Source organism: Lissotriton vulgaris, chromosome 7 (assembly GCF_964263255.1).
Source record: "Lissotriton vulgaris chromosome 7, aLisVul1.2, whole genome shotgun sequence".
NCBI lineage: Eukaryota > Metazoa > Chordata > Amphibia > Caudata > Salamandridae > Lissotriton > Lissotriton vulgaris.
Window position 1 is genome coordinate 518,029,647 of NC_141695.1, and position 25,603 is coordinate 518,055,249.

The 25,603-nt window shown below is 42.2% G+C and overlaps 1 protein-coding gene across 1 annotated transcript in view; it reads right to left on the minus strand.

The window, feature by feature from the left end:
• Nucleotides 1-7,187: 7,187 nt before the first annotated feature.
• RAB40B (RAB40B, member RAS oncogene family) overlaps nt 7,188-25,603 on the minus strand; it is a 369,612-nt gene continuing 351,196 nt past the window's right edge. The window contains exon 7 of the mRNA XM_086930598.1: nt 7,188-8,332. Coding sequence (XP_086786724.1) covers nt 8,061-8,332 — 272 coding nt within the window. The 3' untranslated portion in view covers nt 7,188-8,060. The remainder of the gene's footprint in view (nt 8,333-25,603) is intronic.

Consider the following 25,603-nt stretch of genomic DNA (forward strand, 5'->3'; position numbering starts at 1 on the left):
GGTATGTCCCTTCCTGAGCAAAGTAAAGGACGCAAATAGCTGATCCGATTTTCTGAAAGTGTTTGTTCTGTGAATGTAGAACTTGATGCAGGTCTTCACATCAGACGAGTGCAATGCTCTTTCAGCCGCAGTTAAAGGATTTCCAAAGTGCGTGGTGAGCACAACTGATTAATTCAAGTGAAAAGAAGTTGGAACTTTAGGAATGAAACGAGGATTTGTCCTCAATAAAAGCTTGTCTTGTCTGAATTGAAGGAAAGGTGCAGCTACCATGAAAGCCTGATTTTCGCTGATCCTTCTAGCCGATGTGAGGGCTAAAAGCAGAGTAGAGCCATTTTCCATGAAACATATTTTAAATCAGCCTTGTTATGGGCTCGAAAGGCGATTTCATCAATTGTGATAGCACTGTCTTAATTTCCATGGGACTGCTGGGCGCTTTAAGGGTGGGAAAACCCTGAAGAGGCCTTTCAAGAATTCTTTAACAATTCTTGTTGACCACAAAGAGAGTTCCCCTGGTTTCCTGTGAAACCTGGAAATTGCCGCCAAGTGTACTTTGATTGATGAGTGCGCCAATTTCGATTTAGCTAAGTGAAGTAGCTAAGGCAAAACCTGTTACGGGGTTGAGAGCAAGAGATGCAAGTCTTTCTCCTTGCACCAATGGCAGAATCTTTTCTATTTGCAGCATATAACCTATTAGTGGAAGCAGCACTGGCTCGCTGGAGTATGGACCTGCAATCCGGAGTGATGTCTAAATCTGTGAATTAATAGTCATGAGGATCCAAGCTGACAAACTTATTTTATCTGAGGATGAACAATTTGATCGTTGTTCATTGAGAGTAGGTTTGGAAGTAGAGAAGAGAGGATGTGCGGGGATATCGAGCACAGGAGAAGATCTGTGTACCAAAACTGCCTCTGTCATGCCACAGCTATGAGAATGAGATGACATTGTTCCTTCTTCCTTTTGCTCAATACTCTTGGGAGGGGAAATGGCGGAAACACATAGGAGAATGTCCCTGTCCACTGCATGTGCAGGACGTTCCCCCAAGAGTTCTTCTGAGGGTAGCTGCTGGCAAACTATTCGCAGTTCCTTTTGCTTTCTTTCGTGAAAAGATCCAGTTTTGGAGTGGCCCACTGATTGAAGACTCAATTCAGCTGGTTCTCGTCTAACTCCCATTCGTGAGATTGGTAATTGGTTCTGCTTAGAGAATCCGCCCAATCGTTATCCACGCCCGGAACATGCTCTATCTGCAATGATATTTTTGAATCAGCCACATCCAAATCTCCTGGGCCAGTTCCGACAATGTGAGAGACCTGGTGTCCCCTTGCTTGGCAAGACAGAACATTGTTGTGGTGTTGCTTGTTCTTACCAGAACAGAGGATCCCTGGATTCGGGGAAGAAAGGCTTGCAGCCCCAGAAAAACTGACCTCCGCTCCAAAACATTGATGTGTGACAATGTTTCTTGAACAGACCATTTTCAGTGGATTTGCAATTCCTGGAGATTCCCTGCCCAACCTTCCATTGAAGCATCTGTTGTCATAATATAACAAGGCTGTGCTGGTTGAAATGAGAGGCCTGGAGAGATATTGCTTTCTTTCTCCCACCATGAGGGAGCCTGTTCCATTGTCTGAGAGAGACGATTTCCTCGAATGAGCCGTGCACCTGCATCCACTGCATGCCTAACTGCTCTTGGAGCAGCTTCATGGGCAGTCGACAATTCAGAATTAATGGGATGCATGACGATAGCATCCCCAGTAAAGACTTGAATACTCTCACAGACGTGGACTCTCTTGCGCCAAGAAGGGATGTTAAGCGTGTTATCTTGAGTTTCCGTTCTGAAGTGCGAAACGCCTTAATCGACCTTGTGTTCAGAAGTGCCCATAGAAAAATAAGCTTCTGGCTCGGACTCAATTGTGACTTCTCCACGTTGAGTTGCAACCCCAGAGATTTTAAAGAGCTGCTGACAATCCAGCGTAGATTCTCTGGTAGAGTGAAATGTAGTTCCTTTCACCAGCCAGTTGTCCAGGTAGGGGTAAACCTGGTGTCCCTGCCTTCTTAGAAAAACCGCTACCAGGGCAATACATTTTTGTGAAAACTCTGGGAGCTGAGCGAAGGCAGAATGGCAAAACTTTGAACTGGAAGTGATCCCCAGCCACCTCCAACCTTAGGAATTGGTGATTCTTTGCATGATGTGAAAGTATGCATCCAAGAGATCGAGGAACGCTAGAAAATCTCCCTCATTTATTAATAAGAGAATCTCTTGAACGGACAACATTCTGTACGACTGCTTCTTGATGTATGATGTCCATGACCAGTCTTCATTTCCCACATTTTTTCTTTATTAGAAAGAAATTGGAATAAAAGCCCTTCACTCGTTGTCCGAAAGGCATTTTTTCTATTCCCCCTTTCTTTAGTAGAGTCGAAATTTCTTGCCTTAACAAGGACAAATGATGATGTTGCACTTTTCTTGGACGTGGCGTTTGAGGAGGCTTGAGGACAAATTCTAGGGTGTTGCTGTGGTGGATGATGTCCAGTAACCATTTGTCCTTCGTTATGGCATGCCATTGATTTAGAAATGGAAATAGCTGATGGGACCGTAGAGGTTGAAAATGAGATGAGGTGGCTGGCGGAAGACAAACATCACTGACGTCTTGAGGAATCCTGTGATTTTCCTTGTCCTGCAGGCTTGCGTGTAGCCGATTGCTGATTGTATGGCAGATTGGAGGCAAGAAATTGCTGTTGCTGTCCTCTGTATTGAGGCCTGTAACTCTGCTGACCATATGGTTGATATCTGTATGACTGGTATGACGGTCTTTACTGGAATTGACCTCTACCTCTACCTCTACCTCCACGAAAGGACTGAAATAGCCTTTAGGGCAACATGCCCAAGGAACGTACGATCTCCGTATCCTTTTGATGCCCAGTAGCTCTTTGTCTACATGCTGTCCAAAAAGATTTGCCCCATCGGAGGGCATATCCAGGACTCTCGATTGAACTTCAGGGCGGAAGGACATCGCCCTAAGCCAGCCCTGTCAATAGAGAACTGCGGCAACTGCCATTTGCCTGAAAGCAATTGAAGATAGATCCATTGCAGAATCAATCACCTCCGAAGACGCTTTAGCACCCTCCTGCAGGAGGTCCTTCACTTCTTTCTTTTCATCCTCTGGGAGGTATTCAAGAAGAGGAGCCACATCTGACCATAGCTGATGGTCATACTAACTACAATTGCTAAGGAGTTAGAGGCCTTGATAGCAGTAGCGGCCATAGTAGCAAAGCATTTGCCTATGCTGTCAAGGCTTTTGCCTTCCCTGTCTGGAGGCACTGTATAAGGAGATTGCCGATTCCTAGAACGCCTTTGGGCGGCCGGCATTATTACTGACTCTGGACGAGGATGGCCAATTAAACATGCCGGAGCCGAATCAGGTGCCTTGTATTTCTTTGCCATCCTCGGTAACACAACAGGAACGAGGCTGGGGTCTTCATTATCTTCAAACCTTCACTCCAAATGAAATCTACAATCGAAATGGATCAAACCGATTTCTTTGCTGCATCTTTAAAATCGTAAAGAAAACATTTGGTTTGCACCACAGGCAAAGGCAAATCGGATCTTCTAGAGGCGCTCTCGAGAATTTCATGAAAGTCCCAATATCTCCTGGGGGTGGGGGAGGGGGAGCCGCCAGAGGAGTGGACGGCGATGGCGAAGATGGTGCCACATAATCATCCCATTCTTGACCAATTAGATCCGGATCCTGAATGAGATCACCCTCCTCGGGTTGATAGTCTGCCTAACTTTCGAGGAACCTGTCTCTCAACCTGCGCAACAGGCGACTGAGTCACTACTGGTGGAGGCGGAGCAACTGGAATATTCGGACCGCCGGGTGTCAAAGGAACCGGAGCGTGAGAGTCTGGAAATCTCTTATAATAGTCATTTAACATATGCCTAAAGTCTGTAACCAAGGAGACCGGTAACAGGATGGAATCTCTCCGAACCTTCTGACACTCTTCATAAGCCTCATTACAGGATAGTGCTCTTGGAAAAAGTCGGAACGTTGGGCCTGAGAGCGACCCGAGAATGAATAATCCCCTTCCATATACTCTTACTGTCCTTCCTTTTCCTCATCAGTGTCCTGAGAGTTGACTCTGAGCTGTGAGGGACTGTTAGCGGGCCAAAAAAACTTTTTCCCCCCCGATTCCTCCGTATCGTGAAGGTGAGAGGGAAGCGATGGTGAAATCTTGGGTGAAGGTAACAATCCTGGTGATTTTGGAAGCAAATGGAGACTTTTAGTATCCTGTTTTTGATCCGAGAACGACAGCAGACGGCTGATAGTGATCGTTCTCGATACTGGGCGAGACGGTGATTTGAAGAATGTCGTCGACGGAGCGCCCGTCGACGCCCTCAACGACGGTGTTCCCATCGGCGAAGCTGTAGACGCAATCGTCGACACAGTGTTTTTCGTCACCGCCGAAGCCATCGACGATGAAATTGTCGTCACCCTGTTCGTTGACGATGCTATCGTCACGGCGGTCGACGAAGAAGTCGTCTCTATGGAAGTCAGAGATTTAGAGGAAGTCCTCGACGACTGGTCCGTCGAAGGTGCTTTCTTCGTCGACGAAGCCTGTTTGAGAGATGTGACAGGCAGAGAAGCCGTACAGGATTTCCTCAGGCCCGATTCCTTTGGCTTAAGGTTTATTTTGTCGGCAGTGGTGGATTTCTCTACCTTTAATTTCTTTAAATCAGCCTTTAATGATGTAGAACCCTAATTTTTACGCTTCCTCTCCACTGATGACGGCCCAGAGCTCTCTTCAACATCAGAACCAGAGTCTGATTAGATTTCTTCTTCTGGAGCCATAACAACAACTGGCTTCTCTATCAGAGTTTTTGCTGAAAAGGTTCTACAGTATTTACATTCCTTGGCTGTATGTTTAGGGTAAAGGCAATACAGTCAGTCTTTGTGTGGATATTCAGAAAAAAGCCTTGCCTTCCCACAGGAAATACAGGACCTGACTTCTCTTAGAACTATCAGATATCTTTGACGTAAACAAGGTAGAAAGACAATACCTTGAGGTGAATTCAAGCAGGTTCAAAAGTTCACTCCCTGACAAATTGAGCAGAGCTCAGGAAGACTCCCTTACACACAACGTGCGGTTAGAAATCCGAGGTCTGGTGGCTCTGACAGGGGATGTCAAAGTTTTTCTTTCCTTTTGGTGATTTCTTTGTACTTCTACTCCCACCATGAAGACAGGGAAGATAAAAGCATGTGAATCTATGAAAGATTCACTACTGGAGAACCTCTGGGTAAACTCATCACCCACTTACTTCTGGGGGCCCGACTATTGATTGCCCAATCATAGAAACATTCATCAGTCACCTCCCCCGTAGCTCTGTGAGGGAGCAAAGTCTCGACCATCTTTTCGATTGAGAAGCTATCTGCCATAGTTCACAACAGGGTCTACAAATTCGATAGAATATGGCAGCCATTCACTACACACATGAAATACTTGCATGTCCTGGGGCGGGGGGAGGGGGAGGAGGAAAAGGGGGGTAACCGGGTTTGCAAACGAATGGTCCGGTCTGAAATACTTCATTTTACCAAATTTACAATTTATCTTCACCTCAAGGGTCAGACTATGAACAATCCAGGTAGGGTCAAAATGTGGTGCCAGTTGAAGCTTTTCTTAAGGGGCCTGCATGCTGTTATAGCCACTACAGACCACATTTAGTGCGAGCCTGTAGAGGTGGGCCCTCTTCTTCATTACGTTAAACCACAAGCTATCCACTATACATCTGGGATATTGTTTTCCTATTTGACAATTGTGTGTGCATTTCGATATCTGTGTCCTATGATATAAAATGGATGTTTTTTTTCTCAAAGTTTATTTCACATAAAACAAAATGGCATATCCACTACCATGTACGATAGACACTTTAAATACTGACAATGACCCCCACGGCAGGTAACCGCAAAAATATTGTGCCATTGTACTATTTGAAAGCGTTGTGCTGTAAAACAATGAGTAATGCAAAGAAAAGCATATTGGAAAAAAAGTGCACTTTTGAGCACAGGCCTGAATAGGGTTAACCAAAAGCTGCAAACCGCACTGCGAAGACACCACCTTTTACTCATTGTTTTGTGTGATTAGGACTTCATTCTGCTACCCCTATTTGAAAGCATCTTGTTTAAGGATTCATTTAACCAAAATATCTATTGTACTTTCAGGGATTGCTTTACCATGGCAAGCAGCTGGACATTTTGGTGATTATTTTTTTGTGCCCAAGACCTCTATCCTTCAGACAATGCTGTTATTAGGAACTCAATGTAAAATATACTGACCCAGAACTATTAGCAGGAACTAAACAAACTAGCTTGTCTGTCTGCCCCATTTTATCAAGGTTTCGAATTGATTTCCGACAGCTAATTTAGATCAAAGATACCCCACGTCCATTCTATGTTTTAAACCTGCATAACAGAGTAAGTTGAGGAGAACAAATTTGAGAAATATTGCTTACAATTCCAAACGCTGGTTGCAATCCTTTTTGTCAGTTCATCTTACTGCCATATCGCATCCTAAACCTCATACCTTAATATGAAGTACTACGTGTATTCATCCTTTCCTGAAATTAATAAAACATTGATCTCATTTTGCCTTCTTAAACTTTGTTCTCTATTCTCTTATATTGTATGAAATACTGCACTCATTCGTTTTCGTTTTCTTAACAGTACAACATTTATCTCATTTTGTCGGTTTTAAATGTTGTTTCCGGTTTGCCATATTGTGAATATTTTTGCCAGTAAATTGTTAAAATCTTATCTTTTTGATTGTTGATGCTATCAAATAAAAGCAATCATTTGTCAGTGTAATTATAGTAGAACTACGCTCAGATAGAGAAAAGGTTTGAGTTGCTTCTACAGTTAGGTTACAAGATATTACTGTATAGTTAGAACATCATACCCTTAGGTAGAATAGTTTTGGTAATTGAATGATTGATTGTAGTGTGAATTCAAGTGTATTTCCACCTTTTTCAAGCCGTGTTTTGTCTGTGCTGAATAGGGGGGCGTCTGTGTATTGTAAAAATCAGTAGACTGCTAAAGACCAAACTCGGGCTCGTAGGTTCATTAAACCTAATTAACATTTTATGCACACGATCAGTGCTGATAATTTGGCAGATACACCAGCCCAAAGAAGAAAAACGTTTTGGTCATAAACATTTATTTTAAATAATAGTGTTCTCTCTTATAAAACAGCTCTTAAATCACATTCTTTTAACTGTTCCATTGTTATAATATATGAAAACATTCACATTACAGCAGATGTCTTTGGCATTTACTTTCCATTTCAACTTGGCAAACTTTCAAACATCTTGATAAAAAAGAAAGTCGAATTACAGAAAATAAGCATATAAATCACAGAATAATTCCAAAAGTATTAAATAACATAGCAAAACGTTATCAAACAACCTGCTTCATACACAAATCTGATAAATTCATTAATATGTGCATAAAATCCTTGATATGCGCCAACAGCTTATTCAAACGAGTGCATCAAAGATACAGAAGTGAACATTAACCAAAACGTATAAACGGCTACTGTAACATCACTCGAAGTTGTGCTACCATACCTGTACAGCTGAACAATGTATACAATACATTGTGTTATAAAATATTTTTCACATCCTTTTCTTTGCAAATTGATTCATCTTGATTACACACCTCAATCATAAGTGTAAGTACATATCCAACTTTTCCCAAAAGTTCATGTAATCAAGTCTCCAAAACTGCAAGTAGTTCCTTTTACAAGCACACATCTAAAACAAAGTTTCATGCAAAAAAGTCAAAATATTTACTTAAAACAGCAATGTTTTAAATTGTTTTTATTGTACTGAATGTTTCTATCCATTCTTAAGCAGCATATTTGTCAAGAGCAAACTTAAAACCAAGATCGTGCTTTCCATTTCTTATGTGTAGTTATATTACACAGTTTGCTCCCGCTGAATACCCCTCACTCTGACAAGGGTTCTTATTTTCGAAGACACCAAAATAAATTCCACTTGGCTTTGCCTTCAGAGCTATGTTATTTTACAACTGTTGCGTGTACAGTCTTTTGGTGGGCTCTGTGGTGGACGGATGATCTTCACTTTCTTTAAACTATTCCTTTTGTTATTGTTATTGGCAGTAAGGGAATATGAACGTCCATGCATCATCCTGGCGTTCAAGCCATTGGCCATGGAGAAAGACTTGAGATGGCTTCTTAAGGCAACCGGAAGCGGGAGCTTGTCAACCAGATGAACAGGGGTACAAGAAACAATGGCGCGGCAGCAGAGATCTTGCAAGTTTAGTACTGTAGGGGCAAAAAATGGAAAATTACATGACTATCTGAAAATACAGTAATAACATAATATTTTATTCATAGAGTGTTTATAGCTATGCACCATACAGTGCCCAGTAAGAAACACTTCAAAACAGTACATAACAATAAACAAGATAAAGGCGCGCAGAAGGGTGATTTAGTTAAGCCACGGAAAAGTACTAGAGCCTGTTGAGGATTCCTCATGGAGGAGATGAGATTTCAAAGAGGCTCAAAAAAAGGGTAAGGGGGCGGAGTTTACAGAGTGAGCGTGTGAGAGAAGGGGAGTTCAAAAGCTTAGGGCTCGAAATGAAAATGTTTTAAATCAGGAGGGAGCACAAGGGAAGGCACATTAAACTAAGAAGCAGAAGGTAGGGTACTAATTGGAATATAAAGGTGAACAAGAGAAGAACGATAAAGAAGGGATACACCATGGACACATTTGGGGACAATGCATGGGAAGCAGGACTGGATACGGAAAGAGAGAGGTAGCCAGAAAATAAGTATAGGGTACGAAGACATTCTATCAGTGGGAGAAAGTTTAAAGAGAAGATGGATGGCAGAATTAAAAACAGTTTTAGAGGAGAAAGTGAACAGTCAGGAAGGCATTGCATACGTCTGAGTAGGAAAGAGTCACAAACAAACCAAACTTGTACATTCATATATTTTGTGAGAGAGATTGAAAGAGGTAATTGGTATAATTCGAAAATAAAAAATATATATTTAGTTTACATATTCAGCATACTTGGCTAGCATGATTACAATAGGTAAGTATCTGCGCTTTGCTTTCTTGTTGAAGTCTGAAACACTAGTGTTCCAAATCTTGCAAAGAGCTACAGAAGTTGAACTTATATGCACTATGGATTCCCAAAGACTTCATTTTCAGTCTCTCATGTGTAAAGGAGTTATTCACAAAATGTTAGGAAACGATTTTCGGGCTCCTTCTTCTGGCCATTAATCTGGTATGTAAATACAACCCCTTTACCACTGAACCCAGTATTCCACTGCCACACAATACACATTTGCGTTTTTCAATAGTCCAACAGCCTATCCCTCACTAATACATCACAACAGCGCTGAAACCTGCCATGGTAAATGGGGAAAGCCAGTGATGATCTAAATAGAATACCAGGCTTGGAGATTCATAGCTGTAGGTAACCAATGTATACCTTTCATAATGTAGCATATGTAGTTTCTCCCTCTGTGAAGCCCCTCCCACAGTAGTGCTGGGAGTTGCAGTGCTCATAGCTGCCAAGGTTTCAGATTGCTATGTGTGACATTTTCATACTTCCAGTGTAATTGTGAGTGACGTTTCAACGATTATGAGTGACACTTTCTCAAGAGCAAAATCACGGAAAGAAGACGTGGTAAACATTTAAATATCAGAAATTACACCCATTTGAGCAACAAGAAACTGAGAAGATCTGAAAACTGCTGCAAAGCACCAGAAATGACAAGGTGACAGCAGTTCTCAGTAACAGAAGGCATAAACTGCAGCTGCTCAGAAGATGATATTATTAATCTGATCATTCATGACCACACAGTATCCTATGACCACACAGTATCCTAAAATGCAAATATTATAGCATAGCAAGTGCAGCTAAGCGATTATACTGTCTCTCGGTCTCAAGCGCGTAAGCTGGCAGGTTTTCTGACTTCTTAAGTGTCACATTTTCATGATTTCACTGTACATATGAGTGACATTCAATGGCAACATGTGACAACATGTGTAACACATACTGTGACACTTCCACAAGTCAAATCAAGCAATGAAGTGCATTGAAATAAAGATCCGAAATTACACACTTTCAAGTAATGAGTACGTAAGTAAAATTTTATTGTGTATGGTTAGTTAAAACCTTTATAAAAGAGTAAATTTCAAAAGAGCTTATTCCATAAAATAAATAAATAAAAATGCATCTACAAACTGATGTCCATTTTGGAGTAATAAAGTCTATCTTTCATTATCTAACTTCAAAGTAATTTGTTTCACTCAGACTTTGGGTTTTGTCCCATTGATCACCTCTTTTTCGTTTTTCAGCAGTAGGAGGCTCGCTTTCTGAAAAAATCTGGAGGCCCTGCAGGCTGTCTGCAGCTGTTGGCTGTTCAGTACTAACATGACTGTCGACCGACAAGTTCTGATTTGGAAAAGGCGGAATATTTGAAGGAGATAATACCGTCTCAAGATGCTCAGAGAGGGACAGATGTACAGGACGTGAATCAAAGTTTCTTCAGAGAGACCACAAAGTCTGCACAGTGCTGTTGGCCATGTTTGCCGCCATGCCGGGATCTGATCTTTTGTGGTATAGGTTCCCAGCCGCAGTCGTAGTAGCATTTGTTGCGTAGATGGTGTTATGTAGTTAACTAGATACGATTGCGGGACGCATCCCTCATACGTGGCCAGTACCATCCAGCCGTGTTTTTTCTTAGCCAATGCTGCTTTGTCAGCAATCCAAGATTTATGTTTTGCCGCACCATTGGCTGCTTTTTTGAAGGCCGCGAAGATATGTTTGGTGTTCCACGTCTCTTGCATGTCTAAGTTTTTCAATGCTTCTTCCAGTGTTGTTTTCCATGCCTTTTTTCCTTTTGTTTGATTGTTAATTTCAGACCAACAGTGACCCATCAGCGTGTCCTCTTGAGCTGCTCTTAGTTTCCAGCATGTTTTTCTTATGGCGGCTTGTCTGGCTTGGTGCTGATTTAGTAACCCGAATTCGAGGCGTACCTGCGCCTGTGATACAAACTGCAGGATTTGGTAAAGGTGTTTAAACAACGCTGACTGTTGGTGGTTCAGGAAATGTGAGTCTTTGCCTCTATATAGGTCGGAGCCGTACGTGAGGGAAGGTAAAAATTTGGCAGCAATCACTTTCAGCAGGTATTCATTAGATAGACATTTTATTTTTGTTTTCAGTATGTTTAAGGCAAACCGCAATTTATTTGCCTGGGCTTTTCTGTACAGGGTGTGCTCTCTTAATGACCATCTTGAATCAACCAGTACTCCCAGATACTTATATGTGGCACTTTGCTCTATGTTGTTTCCAGCGATGTGCCATCTGAATGTTTGCTGCCCTGGCTGAGACGCAAAGCAGACCACTTTCGTTTTTTTGTAGTTGAAATGCAGCCCATGCGTACAGGTGCATTTATGCAGCCTTGTTATAGCGCGTTGGAGACCCAGCGGGGTTTGGCTGCAAAGGACTATATTGTCAGCATCAAGTAATGAGAAGTTTCAAAAAGATATTGAAACGACTATGAAATACCTGAAAAGGAAGTTCACTCACCTATTGCCCCTTTCTAAGATGATCGTACTGTCATCTGTCAGGGGTTCAGTGCTGCAGAGAGTGGTGGCCTCTAAATACGGGCCTCAATAGGTACTCACTTAGGATTGCCACTTTTTGCAGAAGAAATACCAGCCACCATTTCTTTAACAGTTTGCTAAGGCCTTGACTTAATTTTTAAGGGAACTTTATATGAAATTGTCCGTATTAATTTTTGAAATACACTTTCTGTCTTTGTTTACATCAGTCAGGTGTTCTTAGGGCAGCTTAGGAACACATTGTATAATGTTTTTATATCATATGCACGGTTTAAAGTATGTACAAATATGGGTAAAATACCTTTTGTATTTGCCAAGATATTAAAACGCTTACTGTACTGGTGTCGGTTTTCTAATGCAGTTTTCTCTGATAATTTAGATGAATGTTGTTGGTGCTGGCATGGTAGTAGATAGGCTGAAGCAGTGCTTATCTTTTCTGGGGCTCAGTACTGCAGTGTGTTCTGGCATTCATTACACTGGACTGCCTTCCTTTAACTTAGGCATCATGCAGGTGCACACTACACTGGACGCTGAGGCAGGAAATTGACAATCAGACACATGCACTAGTTGGGCATGTGTGTTGCTGGGCCGGCGGACCAACAATTAGATCATGATGCCATGTTGTAGCCAGCGTATGCCGACAGGGCCCCAGGGCTCCCACCCTGGCATTTGCATTCCAGGGTGACTGTGACTCCACAGCGGCCGAGGCCACTCAGGCGCCATGCTGCTGAGTGATGCTGCCCGCGTTCAACACCAGTAAATATGCGCAGCTTCGTCCACACACACACTGAGTTCATGCGCCGGGACGAGGACAGGACAGTTACTCGGTCTGCCCCCGGCGCGCGGCAATCCATTCTCCGGTCGAGTTCCCGCTTAAGTTCCTACAAATCCCAACCTCACTTCCTACATCCAGGATGTGAGGTCACATCCCTCCCCCTCCCCGGCGGCACCAGTAGGCAACCACTGCTGAGGGCAGGCCCCGTCCGCCGCGGGTTACAGTGTCTGAATGGGCAAAGGCCTGCCATTTGGCTGGGTGACGTCAGGGCTGTAATGAGTGACTCAGCCGCGCCAGTGCTCGCGATCGCGCCGGGGGTGGGAATGTCAGCAATACATTTTTAAGATAAATTGTAGCAGCAGCAGTAGTACACAAGATCATCATTAACTCTAGCACTCTGAGAGTCGCAGAGGTCGGCGCGCGCTAGTAGCAGTCTGGCGTTGCCACTTCAGCGCGGTTGGTACAGCAGAAAGACAGTGCCATTAAAATGCGTGACAAAGCATTTCAGTGCGGTTTTGCGGAACACCACACTGAAATGCGTTAGAGTCACGTCCGTTACGTGATACTTGGCAGACCTGAGTGCTGCGTAGGTCATACCATATATCACTATTCCACCCCCTCCCTCTCCTCAAAAGTATGAAGCATGTGAAGGTTAAAGGTTTGAATGGCTCACTAGATGGGAAGGGGCAGTCAACAAATAACCACTTTAGGGATTTAGCATTAAAGTAGTTCTGTCCTCAACAAGTTATGCAGTACCAGCAGACAATTCCTTGTGCTCATTGATGATGATGTCAGAGGCCGTAGCCATTGAACAACATACTCACAAACATATTTTCAAAGTTAGGTCTTAAAGGCTTACATTTGACGTCTGTAAGTAGGCTTTATATATAAACCTAGCACCAGATAAATGATCTATCCAGGAATTGTAACTATAGTAGGTGAAAATAAAGTGCTTTGGTTTTAACCTGCACCCTTAAATATCTGACAAGAAAAACAACGAAAAAGTCTTCGAAGTCCTCTTTACAAACTTCATCACAGAGCTAGACCTCAAAATAAGATGTATGCTCTGCATGCACATCTTATACGATTTACAAAGCATGAGTAATGGGGAATGTAGAAAAACGTGCACAAGTTCCTTATTTGTCTGTTACTTTTTTTAGCCTGTTAAACACTAGTGGAAATTTCCAAGGTTGTGTCATACGAATGATCATGGAAACAATTTTCAAAATGTGGTGAATATCCATAGATGTGTGACAGTGAGTATTCACAAACAAAGACTAATGTATTTTTTAAATGTTTCAGAACATGAAAGTTAACGAACCAGCCAGGAATAATTGCTGCTCAAAATAATAAAAGCGCATTGATGATCTCAATTTTCTGAGGTGTAGTAGAAATAAATGATACTCGGGTAAGTGAAAATATTTAAACTCAAAAGAAAATAAATTTAAAGTTACAAATATTTTTATTACATTTTATAGCATTACATGTATTTTTTTATGTAGTTTGAAAAATATATGCAATTTGGGTTTGATACACAAGAGTAACTACGTTTTATTCATCAATACCATTAATTTATTCTTGTTACAAGTGCGAACTGCACATGTCCAGTAGGAAAGTGTCATAAATAAGCAAACATGTAACATTCATATAATGTACGTTACGAATTTCCACGAAGAGCTCTCCAAATATTTCTGTTTTCTGAGAAGGCATATATATGGCATTATTGCCTGGAACTAACTTCTTTTGTTTCTTGGAGGTAAAAGTTATCTAATGACTTTCACACAAATGCACAGCTGCCAAGGTTTCAGATGTGCCATGTGTGACATTTTTCATAATTTCAGTTTAATTATGAGTGACATTTCAACGACTATGAGTGACATTTTCTGGCGAGTAAAATCTAGCAATTAAGACGAGGGAAGCATTAAAATATTCACAAATTGCACTCATTTGAGCAGCGAGAAACAGTGTCACCTTAGAGTTACTATTGTAATCAGGGCTCAAGTCCTAAAAAAAGAAGTGGGGGGACTCTCCAATTTAGGTGGCGTCACAGGTAGTGACATCACGGCAGGAAGTGACAACACAACAGGAAGGAACATCACGGCAGGAAGGAACATCACGGCAGGAAGTGACATCACGGCAGGAAGTGACATCACATGTGAGGCAGATCTATCATTTGCACATATTGCAAGATTTAACAATTGAAGCTGCTCAGTACTTAAGCCAGTGAGTGAATTAAGGTCCCTGTGTGGGGGAATTAACAGCCCAAATATGGATGAAGTTGGGGCATGTAAAACTTAAGAGTACATTTCATATCTTTTAAGAACAACTCTGCCCATGCCTGTCCAGGGCCTAGGGGTGACCTATATGTCAAAAAAACGGAAGGTTTGGTCCTGGCAAGTAGGTAAAATTACCAGGTCGAAATGGCAGTTTAAAACTGCACACACAGGCTCTGCAGTGGCAGGCCTGTGACATAGTTAAAAGGCTACTTAGGTGGGTGGCACACTAGTAGCATTTGATTTATAGGCCCTAGGCACAGTTAGTGCACTTTAGTAGGGACCTATAAGTAAACCAAATGTGCCAATCAAGGATGCCAATTGTCATCACATTTGAGATACAGAGCACATGCACTTTAGCACTGGTCAGCAGTGGTAAAGTGCTCAAGAGTCCTAAAGTCAGAAAAGACGAAGTCAAAAACTGGTGGTTAGAAAGTAAAAAGTCAGGGTAAACCACACCAAACGATACCAGGTCTAACACTTACAACAATAGGATAATTATTATGTGCTACACATATCATATCACATTGACTGTATTGTGCCAAGCCCTACAAGACAGATTCAAGGGCGCCATAAACAAATGACACTATTTTACCCTAAAATTGCCCAAAGGTGTACCCCATTGCCCAGGAGTATCAGAAAGTCACTTCACCTAGGGTACCAGAAAAACATGCATCTCTCATGCATAATGCATGCACACAATGTCACATAGGTGCAAAGATACTGAGAATTAATTGGAACAAACAGGTGCATATAAGCTATTTTGTGGAGTAGACTGCAGCCAATTGAGCTAATATCGTGTGGCCCAGTGGCTCCGCACCAGGGATCACTGGGTGTAGGAACATCGGACCCAGCTTTAACAGGTGCAGCTGTGCACCTGGTAACACCTTGGGTTAAGGTGGGGCAGGAGCTAATGGTGCAAGTTCAAACTGCCCGTAACTCCCACCTCTAGACAATGCTTCACCAAGGGAGACTACAGGTTTTCTTTGTTCAGGACACCTTACCCGACCAACAATCCCAGATCTGCACTAGCTTACCACTAATATTGACAACTTTCTCAAGTTATTCCACATCCTCAAGGTTATTTCTCTTTCCCAGGACAAAAACAGCTTGTGAAACTTTAGGAAAATTAGCCATCTAAAACTTTCATTATGAGTTGGTTAGATTTGGCTGTAGGGATACCGACCAGAAACCGATATTCTGAGAACCCGATATCTCTGCACCTACATCCCACCACCTCATCTTCAGGATTTAGTTGGCTCACTTCTCAGGTAGCTTAAACTCTAGCACTAAGATGTATTGAAAAATTTGAAGAAGGCATGAAGTGATTCCATAAAGCGCTAGTGCAATAGGATATAATGCGCTTCTAGTAAGGCCGACAGAATATTCATCAAGTGTGTGAAGGAGTACTAGTCCGCTAAGCTCATGCCCATAATCCTATAGAAAAACTTTCTAAAATATATGCAAAAATACTTAACAACTTGCTACATTAAAATAATTTTGAGAAGGGGCTCATAGATCAACGTAATCTTAGATTACGAGTCTAACAGAGGGCAGAAAGGCACAAGAAAACAAGGGAAAAATGAGTCTAACAGAGGGCAGGAAGGCACAAAAAAACAAGGGAAAAACGAGTCTAACAGAGGGCAGAAAGGCACAAAAAACGAGTCGAACAGAGGGCCGAAAGGAACAAAAAACAAGGGAAAAACGAGACTAACAGAGGGCAGAAAGGCACAAAAACAAGGGAAAACGAGTCTAACAGAGGGCAGAAAGGCACAAAAAACGAGTCGAACAGAGGGCCGAAAGGAACAAAAAACAAGGGAAAAACGAGACTAACAGAGGGCAGAAAGGCACAAAAACAAGGGAAAACGAGTCTAACAGAGGGCAGAAAGGCACAAAAACAAGGGAAAACAAGGTGAACAGAGAGCAGAAAGGCACGAAAAAAAGGGGGAAAAACGAGCCTAACAGAGGTCAGAAAGGCACAAAAACAAGGGAAAAGTAGGGGAACACAGGGCAGAAAGGCAAGAAAAAAGAGAAAAACGAGTCTAACAGAGGGCAGAAAGGAACGAAAAAAAGGGAAAAACGAGTAACAGAGGGCAGAAAGGCACATAAAACGAGTCGAACAGAGGGCAGAAAGGCACAAAAACAAGGGAAAACGAGTCGAACAGAGGGAAGAAAGGCACAAAAAACGAGTCGAACAGAGGGCAGAAAGGGACAAAAACAAGGGAAAACGAGTCAAACAGGGGGCAGAAAGGGACAAAAAATAACAAGTGGAGCCATTAAACTTGCTTACACTTACCTTAAAAGTGAATAAAGGGCATGGCGCACGAGGGCGGGACTGCTGAGGTGCAGAAACACCCATCCAGTGACGTCTGCTATGGCCACTGATTGGTCGCAGACGTCTCTGTTCCACTGGTAGATCTGAGTCCCCTCGGCAAGGTTAAGAAGGGGTGGGGCGGGTTGCAAGAGCTGTGATAGGCGTGGGTGCGGTGAGCAGTCCGAGGCTTCACCCGGAAATGTCTGCTTTGGTCGGTGCGCGCTGCATCGCATGCTGAAGGAGCAGGCCAGGGCAGGGTGGATGGCGTTTTAACAAGTAAGCAGGGGGGACGCTGTCCCCCCTGGAAAAAAAGTGGGGGGACGCCATCTACCCGCGTGGTACCCCGACTCGAGCCCTGATTGTAATGTGACAAACACTGGACGACCGGCACCCACTGACTGTAGGCAGCTGCCTGATCGCGCTGCCAAGGAATTTTATTTCGCCAGTGAGACCGGGTCCGGTAGCAGCTGCTGGATACAAGCTCTTCCAAAAGAAAACCATAATTGTGTGCCCCAGCCAACGTGGGGTTGGACCCAAAGACGTAGGATCATATACCAAGCTACAACATGCGTGCGAGCTACACTGCCTGAAATAAATAAAGCCATGATTACCCAGCAGACAACTTCGAACTGCCCATCAGCTCCTGCCGCAGGAAGCAGCAGCCAGACCGCCTAAAGTCAAATGTCAGTTAACTAACTCACACAGACACTTGGTAACAATTAGGCACTCAACAGTCCTACTCTGACGTCAGTGATATCGTCGCGGCACTGTCGGGTGTCCTTGTAACTTATTGTTACACTGTAGCACACCACTCTTTGTGCAGCTTAGCTGAGTTTTAGCAGCTGAGCCAGACAGCCCCCAAGCCTGCTGAGAAAATGGCCCAATGTGTTATACTCATATATGCTTACATGTAGGCCGTTTCCAATGTTTTGTTCTTGGCGCACTGCAGTAGAAGACCCAAGGATGCTTTGCTGCACTTGGCTTATGTTCTTTGATTAACGATTGTCACAGATTACTAGGTGCATGTCATTTCTACTTCTCCTTAAAGGTCCCATTTGAGCTGAAGGCTGTTTGTGTGATTTAGAAATATTGATTTGCTAGGGAGTAGTTTAGTGGTGATGTGAACTGGTGATTAACACCTAGAACGATTATCTTGAGCTATGTGGCTTTTAATTATACTTAATGCTTTAAACCTGAGCATTTTAGTGTGCTATGATGTGGTAAATGCTGGCCCCATCAAAGAACTCAAAAAAAAAAGCAATGTTGCACAGCAGCTTGGACTGCTGTGTAACCTATCTTAAAAACATTGAGAAAGCCAGTACACCTCACGTAGGCGAGACCAATTGGCTTTGCCAATGCTTGCTATATCTGACATGACAGAGCATCTGTTCCCATACATTATGTGATTAACCTAAAGAAGCGCTACTAGGAGAGGGGCTTTGGTTCCGCCAAGATGTTGGTAGCCAGGAGTACATTTTGGCTGGGAGTATCTGTGTTTCCACAAAATACGTGGTTGCTCTCCATGCAGCTGTGATGATTTTGTTTATTTATCCTGCTGCCTTAGCTTGAAGTTTCAGGGGCACATCACACACACACACACTGTAATGCTATTAACACGTTGACCGCGACGCGAATTCTGCCCCAGTGCTGGCATTCTAATCAGTGGGCGGGGTTCAGGTGCTTTCAGAGTCCTACTGAGAGATGGTTCTCCCAGATGTTGGTTCCCCTGAGTACAGTATTAGATTGGGTCGAATTTCTGTGCGGTCACTAGAAATACTGCTAATATTTAACTTTTTTGGATTATGACAAAATGTATACTCAAAACAGCAGGACTGAGGTGGTTATTGTGGTAAGCCAATGGTCATGGTTGTGGTGAGCCAATGGTTCATTAAAGTGTGAATTGTTATTACACTACATTAAAACCTATAGAGAGGTATTTTGTTACATGGAATCTTACAGATTACTGTAGTAGGCAATGGTTTTGGTGTTGGTCACCCTGTGTGACTAACAGTGGATGTAGATGATTTTCTCTCTGAGAATTTTAGTTAGGCTGACTTAGGAGAGGTAGTATTTTGCTTAGTCACCAGTAGTTTTCTAATATTATAACTGTGTGTCTCATGGTTGCCTTGTAGAAAAGCTTAAACTCGAAACTGTAAGCCTGAGTTGATCATGGTGACCAGCTATATGCCCGTTTGGTGCACTGGAAACTTTATGTTGGATGCCATAGGTCTGCCTATTAAGAAACGCTGTGACAAAACCAACATGCTTTGTGGAAAGATTGCCTCAGAGACACTAAGGGTGGATTGTTACAAGAGTGTGCTAAACTGCAGGCAGATATTTTTTTACATGGAATTTCACGGATTACCAAATAATGCATGAGTTTAGTGTTGGTTGATCCCGCAAACAAACTTTGGGGATCGAAGGTATGCACCGCAATAATCCTTGGTAGCAGTGGTGGCTGGTTGAATTTGAAATTGATGTGATGTAAGAGCAATTAATGAAATATTGGACACGAGCGAGTCCTCTGTATAGGCGTGGGATTCGGAGGGGGGGAGGGGGACACTTATTTTAAATTGGTATATTTTACTGCAATTATAAAGTACAGGAACTGTTACATAAGTAATAAGGGTTAGAAGGAGTACCTATGGTAGTAGTAGGCATTATATATTAAGAGCTGAGGGCCTGGAAAAACACAAAGTCAGGATAAAAAATGTAAAAGCGACTGAGAATGGCAATTGGATTTTATTACTATCCAAAACTCAAAACTAGCCCCCCTTGTGTCACGTTTTCTGACATTTGCAACCATGAAATCTATCATATCTACCTTTTCTAGATAAAAACCCCACCGCGGTTCAAGGAGGACGGGGCCTGGAAATGAGTTTCAATGCCACACGTAGTCTAACAGCTCTAAAAATAGATATGGCTGTATCATGGCTTGAGGAAATTGATTGAATTAAAGGACTTTGGTGATTATTTGTCACTGAAAAGGCTGAAGATGACAAAGCACCCCAGAAATTAACCTGAGTGGAAGGGGGGCTGGGTTGGGAGAGTGGATGCGTGAGTGAGGGACACATTTATTTATTTCTTAATATAGCTCACTACTACCCGAGGGTGTCTAGGCACTTGCAGAGTTGGCGCACAGAACACCAATGAGATTTCCAGTCCTTAAATGAGATTATATGGTATAAAGCCATGTCTTAAGACCTTTCCTAAAGGACAATAGATATGGGGAATTCTTTAAATAAAAAGGTAGCAATTCTTTAAATAAAAAGGTAGCTTGTTCCTCCATCTAGTGGTAATACTAATAAAGCTTGTACCACCCCATCTCTGGAGACGGGAGGTTTGCTCTATTACCAACTTCAGTGAGGCCGACCAAAGTGTACGTTCTGGGATGTGCCATTGCAAGTGCTTTATCAGGTAGATAGGGCCTGAATTCTGTAATGCCTTAAAGGCAATACATAATGCCTTGAACCTGATGCGCTTCTCAATCGGTAGGCAGTGCAGGGTGTCAAAAGCAGGTTTAGCTGATGAATATTTAGCTATTCCAAAAAGCAATCTAGCTGTAGAATTCTGAAGTACCTGCAGTTTTGCCACTACTGTTTTGTTTGCTCCAACCAGTAGCCCATTGCAATAATCGAGTTTCGATAACACTAAAGCTGCCACCACTGTTTTTTGCAGATTTACCGGTATACATGGTAGAATTTTCCTCAGGATTTTCAGAGTGTAGTAGATGGATGCAGTAAGCGATTTTACATGATGGGAAAAAGATAAGGTGGTATCTATGATGACTCCAAGATTTTTGGACTTGGTGACTGGGTGGGAACAGTTCACAACACCAGAATGATGTATCTCCGCGAAAATGTAGACATGCTGACATATTGTATAAAGATGGACAATGTGCCTGTTTGCAGTTAGGGGTAAGGTACAAAAACCAGTGGAAATCTTAGTGGAAATTCCTTGCCTTTAACAGTCAGAAAATAGATGTTTCATGACATTTCATCCCGCATGTGTACGCTCACATCACATGTGTTTTTTTTTAGCACTAAAAATAAAAGATCAAATTGAATGTAAAACGCAATATTGTAAAGGTTCACGAATACCCATTGGATGTTCAGCATTTCCTAATGTCCACACTCTTTTCCATTCTTGGATTTACCCATGTTTCTACCCACCCTATAATCAATACTCTTGCAAGCGCAGATAATCGGCCATACTTGTGGAATTTGCACACCGGTAGTTTGCACACACTCTAGAGGTAAATTAAAAGGCACCTCTGCCATGCTCGATGCTAATGGAAAACGTAATCTACCTCGTGGATCATGCAGCTCAACGTGCAGTCTATAATGATATTAATATACACAGATTTATCTACATCAAAAGTCAGTCCGCAGACTGTTATAATCCGCTGACCTGGGACCCAGACAGTCCCTGGGTGGAAATTTTAGAAAGAAAAACCAGTAATGCTCTTAGGATCAAACAATAAAACAAATAATACATTCTGAAGTTATTTGTCCGGGCTGTTGTTGGTGAAGCCTCAAGCATGCTGGTGGAGCATTTTAGGGCACTTATCTAGTTTGCCGCACTCTGCTTTCAACATCTTAAGAAAGTAGAGTGAGCTATGAGTGGCAAGCATGCGACTCACTGAGCCGCATACATTCTTAGAGAACACAGGTAGCCCCTGGTACCTGTAGGAAAGTGTAAGTGACATCTGATTCATAGTGCTTTTAATTTACTGGAAACAAGACCGAGCTTACATTGAAAAGAGGAGATGGCAGAGGTTGAAAGAGAGTTGACACTCAAACACACAACGCCTACACTGGTGCCTATAGAGCAAACGATTGCTATACAGGAGTGCACAGTCTTATTTCGCTGTGTTTTCTCATCCGCTTGTCTTATTAATTTTGCCTTAGGCCAATATGTTTGCTGTATTGTCTATAGTTCTCCTGTTTGCCACACCACAAAACCTGTTTCAATGTTGCACAATTGCATTTCCCTTGGTAAAAGACACAGGTATCGCACAAAAGTCCTACGCTCAAAGGTTACGTCCTTTAACCTATGTAAACCATGCATAATAGAGAGCTCTTTAGGCAGTGTTCCCGGTATTTTCAAAAGTAATTCATAACAGTGTAGTATTACACCGAAACGCTTCACCAACAAGAGCCCGGACAGAAGATGGGAATCTTAACCCCACGCCCAGATTCCGGTCCAGAGACCGACTACAGGAGCACAGGATGGAAGACGCGAAACCTCACCCAAGAAGACACAGACACCCAACCAGGACAGCCAAAGACTAAAAATTCGAAAGATGACGACCTTCCAGTCCAGCACACTTCATACATGTAATAAATAGAAAACTCACTTCATGAAAGTGAAAGCTGCTCGATTTGCACAGCACTGCTAGGATACAAGTGTCTCGTGGAAAGAAAAGGCTATAAAACTTCCCTTTCCTACTCATCAAAGGCCTGGGTGGGATCAGTTATGTTTGCTGACCATACCCCACCCTGTGAAGATCTGGAAAAATGTAGGGTGCCGAGAGGCTGCATTGGATTTGAAAGACAGGCCTGGGAAGTATGGGGCTGATACTAAACATGCCCGGGGCTGATTGCAAAATACGATGATGCATTGCGTCATTACTGGGTGGTCCCCAAGGACACACAAGCACTGAAGACCCAGGCGGGCAGCATGTCAGACTGTAGGCTGCACAAAATGTGTGATCAAAACTGGCACATGAACACTAGCACATGTGTACAGAAAAGTAACTGCCTGACATCCCTTTTGGCTAGTAACACTCTATGCTTTAAAACGGAAATATGGTTGTCAATTACTTTATTCAATTTTCATCCATAAGGCATGTAAAGTCAGAGGGGCACAGCCCCTCTGACCAGCATCAAAAACCACTCCTGCTTGTTAGGCTCCCTTAGGAGAGACAGTAGTTTGCTTTGCATACCTCATTTTGTATATGTTTGTACTTTTATTACTGTATGCCGGATGGTTGCCTCTTGGAATGCTTACGCATAGTACAATGAGCTTAAGTTGGTTATGGAGATAAGCTAATGTGCCTGATTGTTTATTATGAAAAGAATATGTTAAAGTAAATATGCCTTTAAAGGTGGATTGGTATAACACTGAATTAAAGGCTACAGATGGGGTTTTTGGTTAGACGGAATCTCGTAGATTACCTTATCACGCAGGGGTTTTAGTGTTGGTTACCACTGACATACTTTGAGTATATAAGATTTGCACTGTGAGAATACTTTTTGCTTCCTGTTAGAAGAGATAGTATTTCGCTTTGCCAACTGTCATTTTGGATACATTTCCACTTTTATGGCTAAATGCCTTATGGCTGCCTCGTGGGAAAGCTTACAGTCAGTATAGTAGGCCTTGAGTGGTGATGGTGACAAGCCCACATCAGCATCGATAGGCTTGATTAGTGTGCAGGGAACTGTTATGCCCAATGTCTTAATCTGTTTATTTTGAAATGTTATTACAAAGGCAGTAGGCCTGGCTTACTTATTGTGAAAAACATATAGTGAAGCCAGTAGGTGTCTATCAGTGGATTGGTATCACATTATGTTACTTGCCGTAAAAAAGTTATTTGTTTATGTATTGTAATCTCACAGATCATCACAGTAGGCAAGGGCTTTGGTGCTGATCACTCACTCTGACAAAACTGTGAAAGAAGAATTTCACTGTGATGATTCTTGTCAAGAACTATTGCGAGTGGTTGTATGTTGTTTTTCCAACTGTAATTATTTACATATTTGTAATTTTACAAATGTATGCTTTATGGTTGCCAACTTATGTGCACTTCAGCAGGCCTAAGTTATATATATTGTCAAGCCATTGATTAAGTTAAAAACCTATTGGTTCACTGGGAAAAGTTACGTCAGATTCTTTAAGTGTGAGCTCTTTATAATGAAGTAAGTATGCCTTACTTACTTACTTACTGTGGAAAGCATGTAATAAAGGCTATAGGCTTTTAAGGGTAGATTGTAATTGCATTGTGCTAAAGTCTGAAATCAAGAATTTTCCTACATGGAATCTATGGGATAACTGTAGCAGGAAAGAGTTTTGGTGTTGGTGACTCATCTGAAGAAACATGGGTATAGATGATTTGTGCTATGGTAATCCTTATTAGGCTCTATTTGTATGGAATTTATAATAATATGACAACTCTGATTTGTACAAATGTATTATTTGGTTCACTGACAGAAAATCATTGAACAAAATCATTAAGTGGACAACATATTGTGCCAAAATTATCAAGGAACACAATATTGATAAGGTAAGTGCAAATAAGTATAGATTTCCTATTCTTAATTCCACATGTACGTACTTGAAGATATATATATATATATATATACATATACACACACATATTCCATACGCAAACACTCCACATTGGAAAGCCTCACACAGTGTGCTCATTGCTTCTTTATTGGCAGCCTGTAAATAACACACTCAACAGTTCCAGGGTCTACATGCCTTTATCGCCTTATGCGTTTCTGGATAACAATCCCTTGCTCGCTGGCTCGGCAATGGTGAAAACAGGGAGGCGAGAAGTTGGCCTGCACTCGCAGTGTGATTTTAAACCTGCTGTAGTGGGCGTGCTGTCAGAGGCATTCTGGTTGTCAAAGTGCTGTGTTAAAACCCATAGTGAGAGCCTCCCTTAACCTTCCTTCAGTAGGTCTAGTGTGAGGCTTTCCAATGTGGAGTGTTTGCGTATGGAATATATATATATATATATATATATATCGATACACAAAGAGATCCTGAAGCCAAACGAGAGCGCTCAACAGTGTGTGCTCCGCCCAGGGGTCGGATCCTGACCCTGGAAAATTTCTTGTATACAAAAGAGTCGGCACAACCAGGATACTTTTAAGCCTTCTTTATTCAGACTTCACCCCACCAATGCGTTTCAGCCACAACTGGCCTTGCTCACGGTCGGTTAGTCCCTCCACAGTGTTGCTTTTTATTGTCCCATAGTGAGCCAATTATGAGGCATTATGGGATTTGTAGTTACTCTTAGTGAAATAAAATTAAAAACAAAAGAAAGACATTGTGTGCTATTCAATTATTACACTTATGTGACTGATAGTCCACTGTGGCTTATTTAGATAGGGCATTTATTGGGTATAGTACCCTGGGTCTTTAGTTACAGTTCTTTTGAAATTCTAGGGTATAGTACCCATTTCATTTCCAGAACATTTCACTCCAGATGAATATGCAGATCCTCTCCGAAATTCATCCCTTTCGGATGCTTCGTTCTGAGCTTGATTATCATCCTTGATTCGATTTGACGGAGTTTTCGGACTGTGTCTCCGCCTCTTTCCAGTTTGTCAAGCATTTTTACTCCGTAGAACTGCATTTCTCCAGTCTCCATTTTGACACAAGCTCATGTGTTTGCAGTGGCATATTGCATATTTGAGTTTTTCACCGCTCGGATATGTTCTAAAATCCGTTTTTTTAGCATACAGGTTGTACACCCCACGTACTTCATTCCGCATTTGCACCCCACAATGTAAATCACATTCTTTGAGGAACACGTGATCTGTTGGTCAATTTTCATTATTTTCCCATCTGGTTCTTCGAT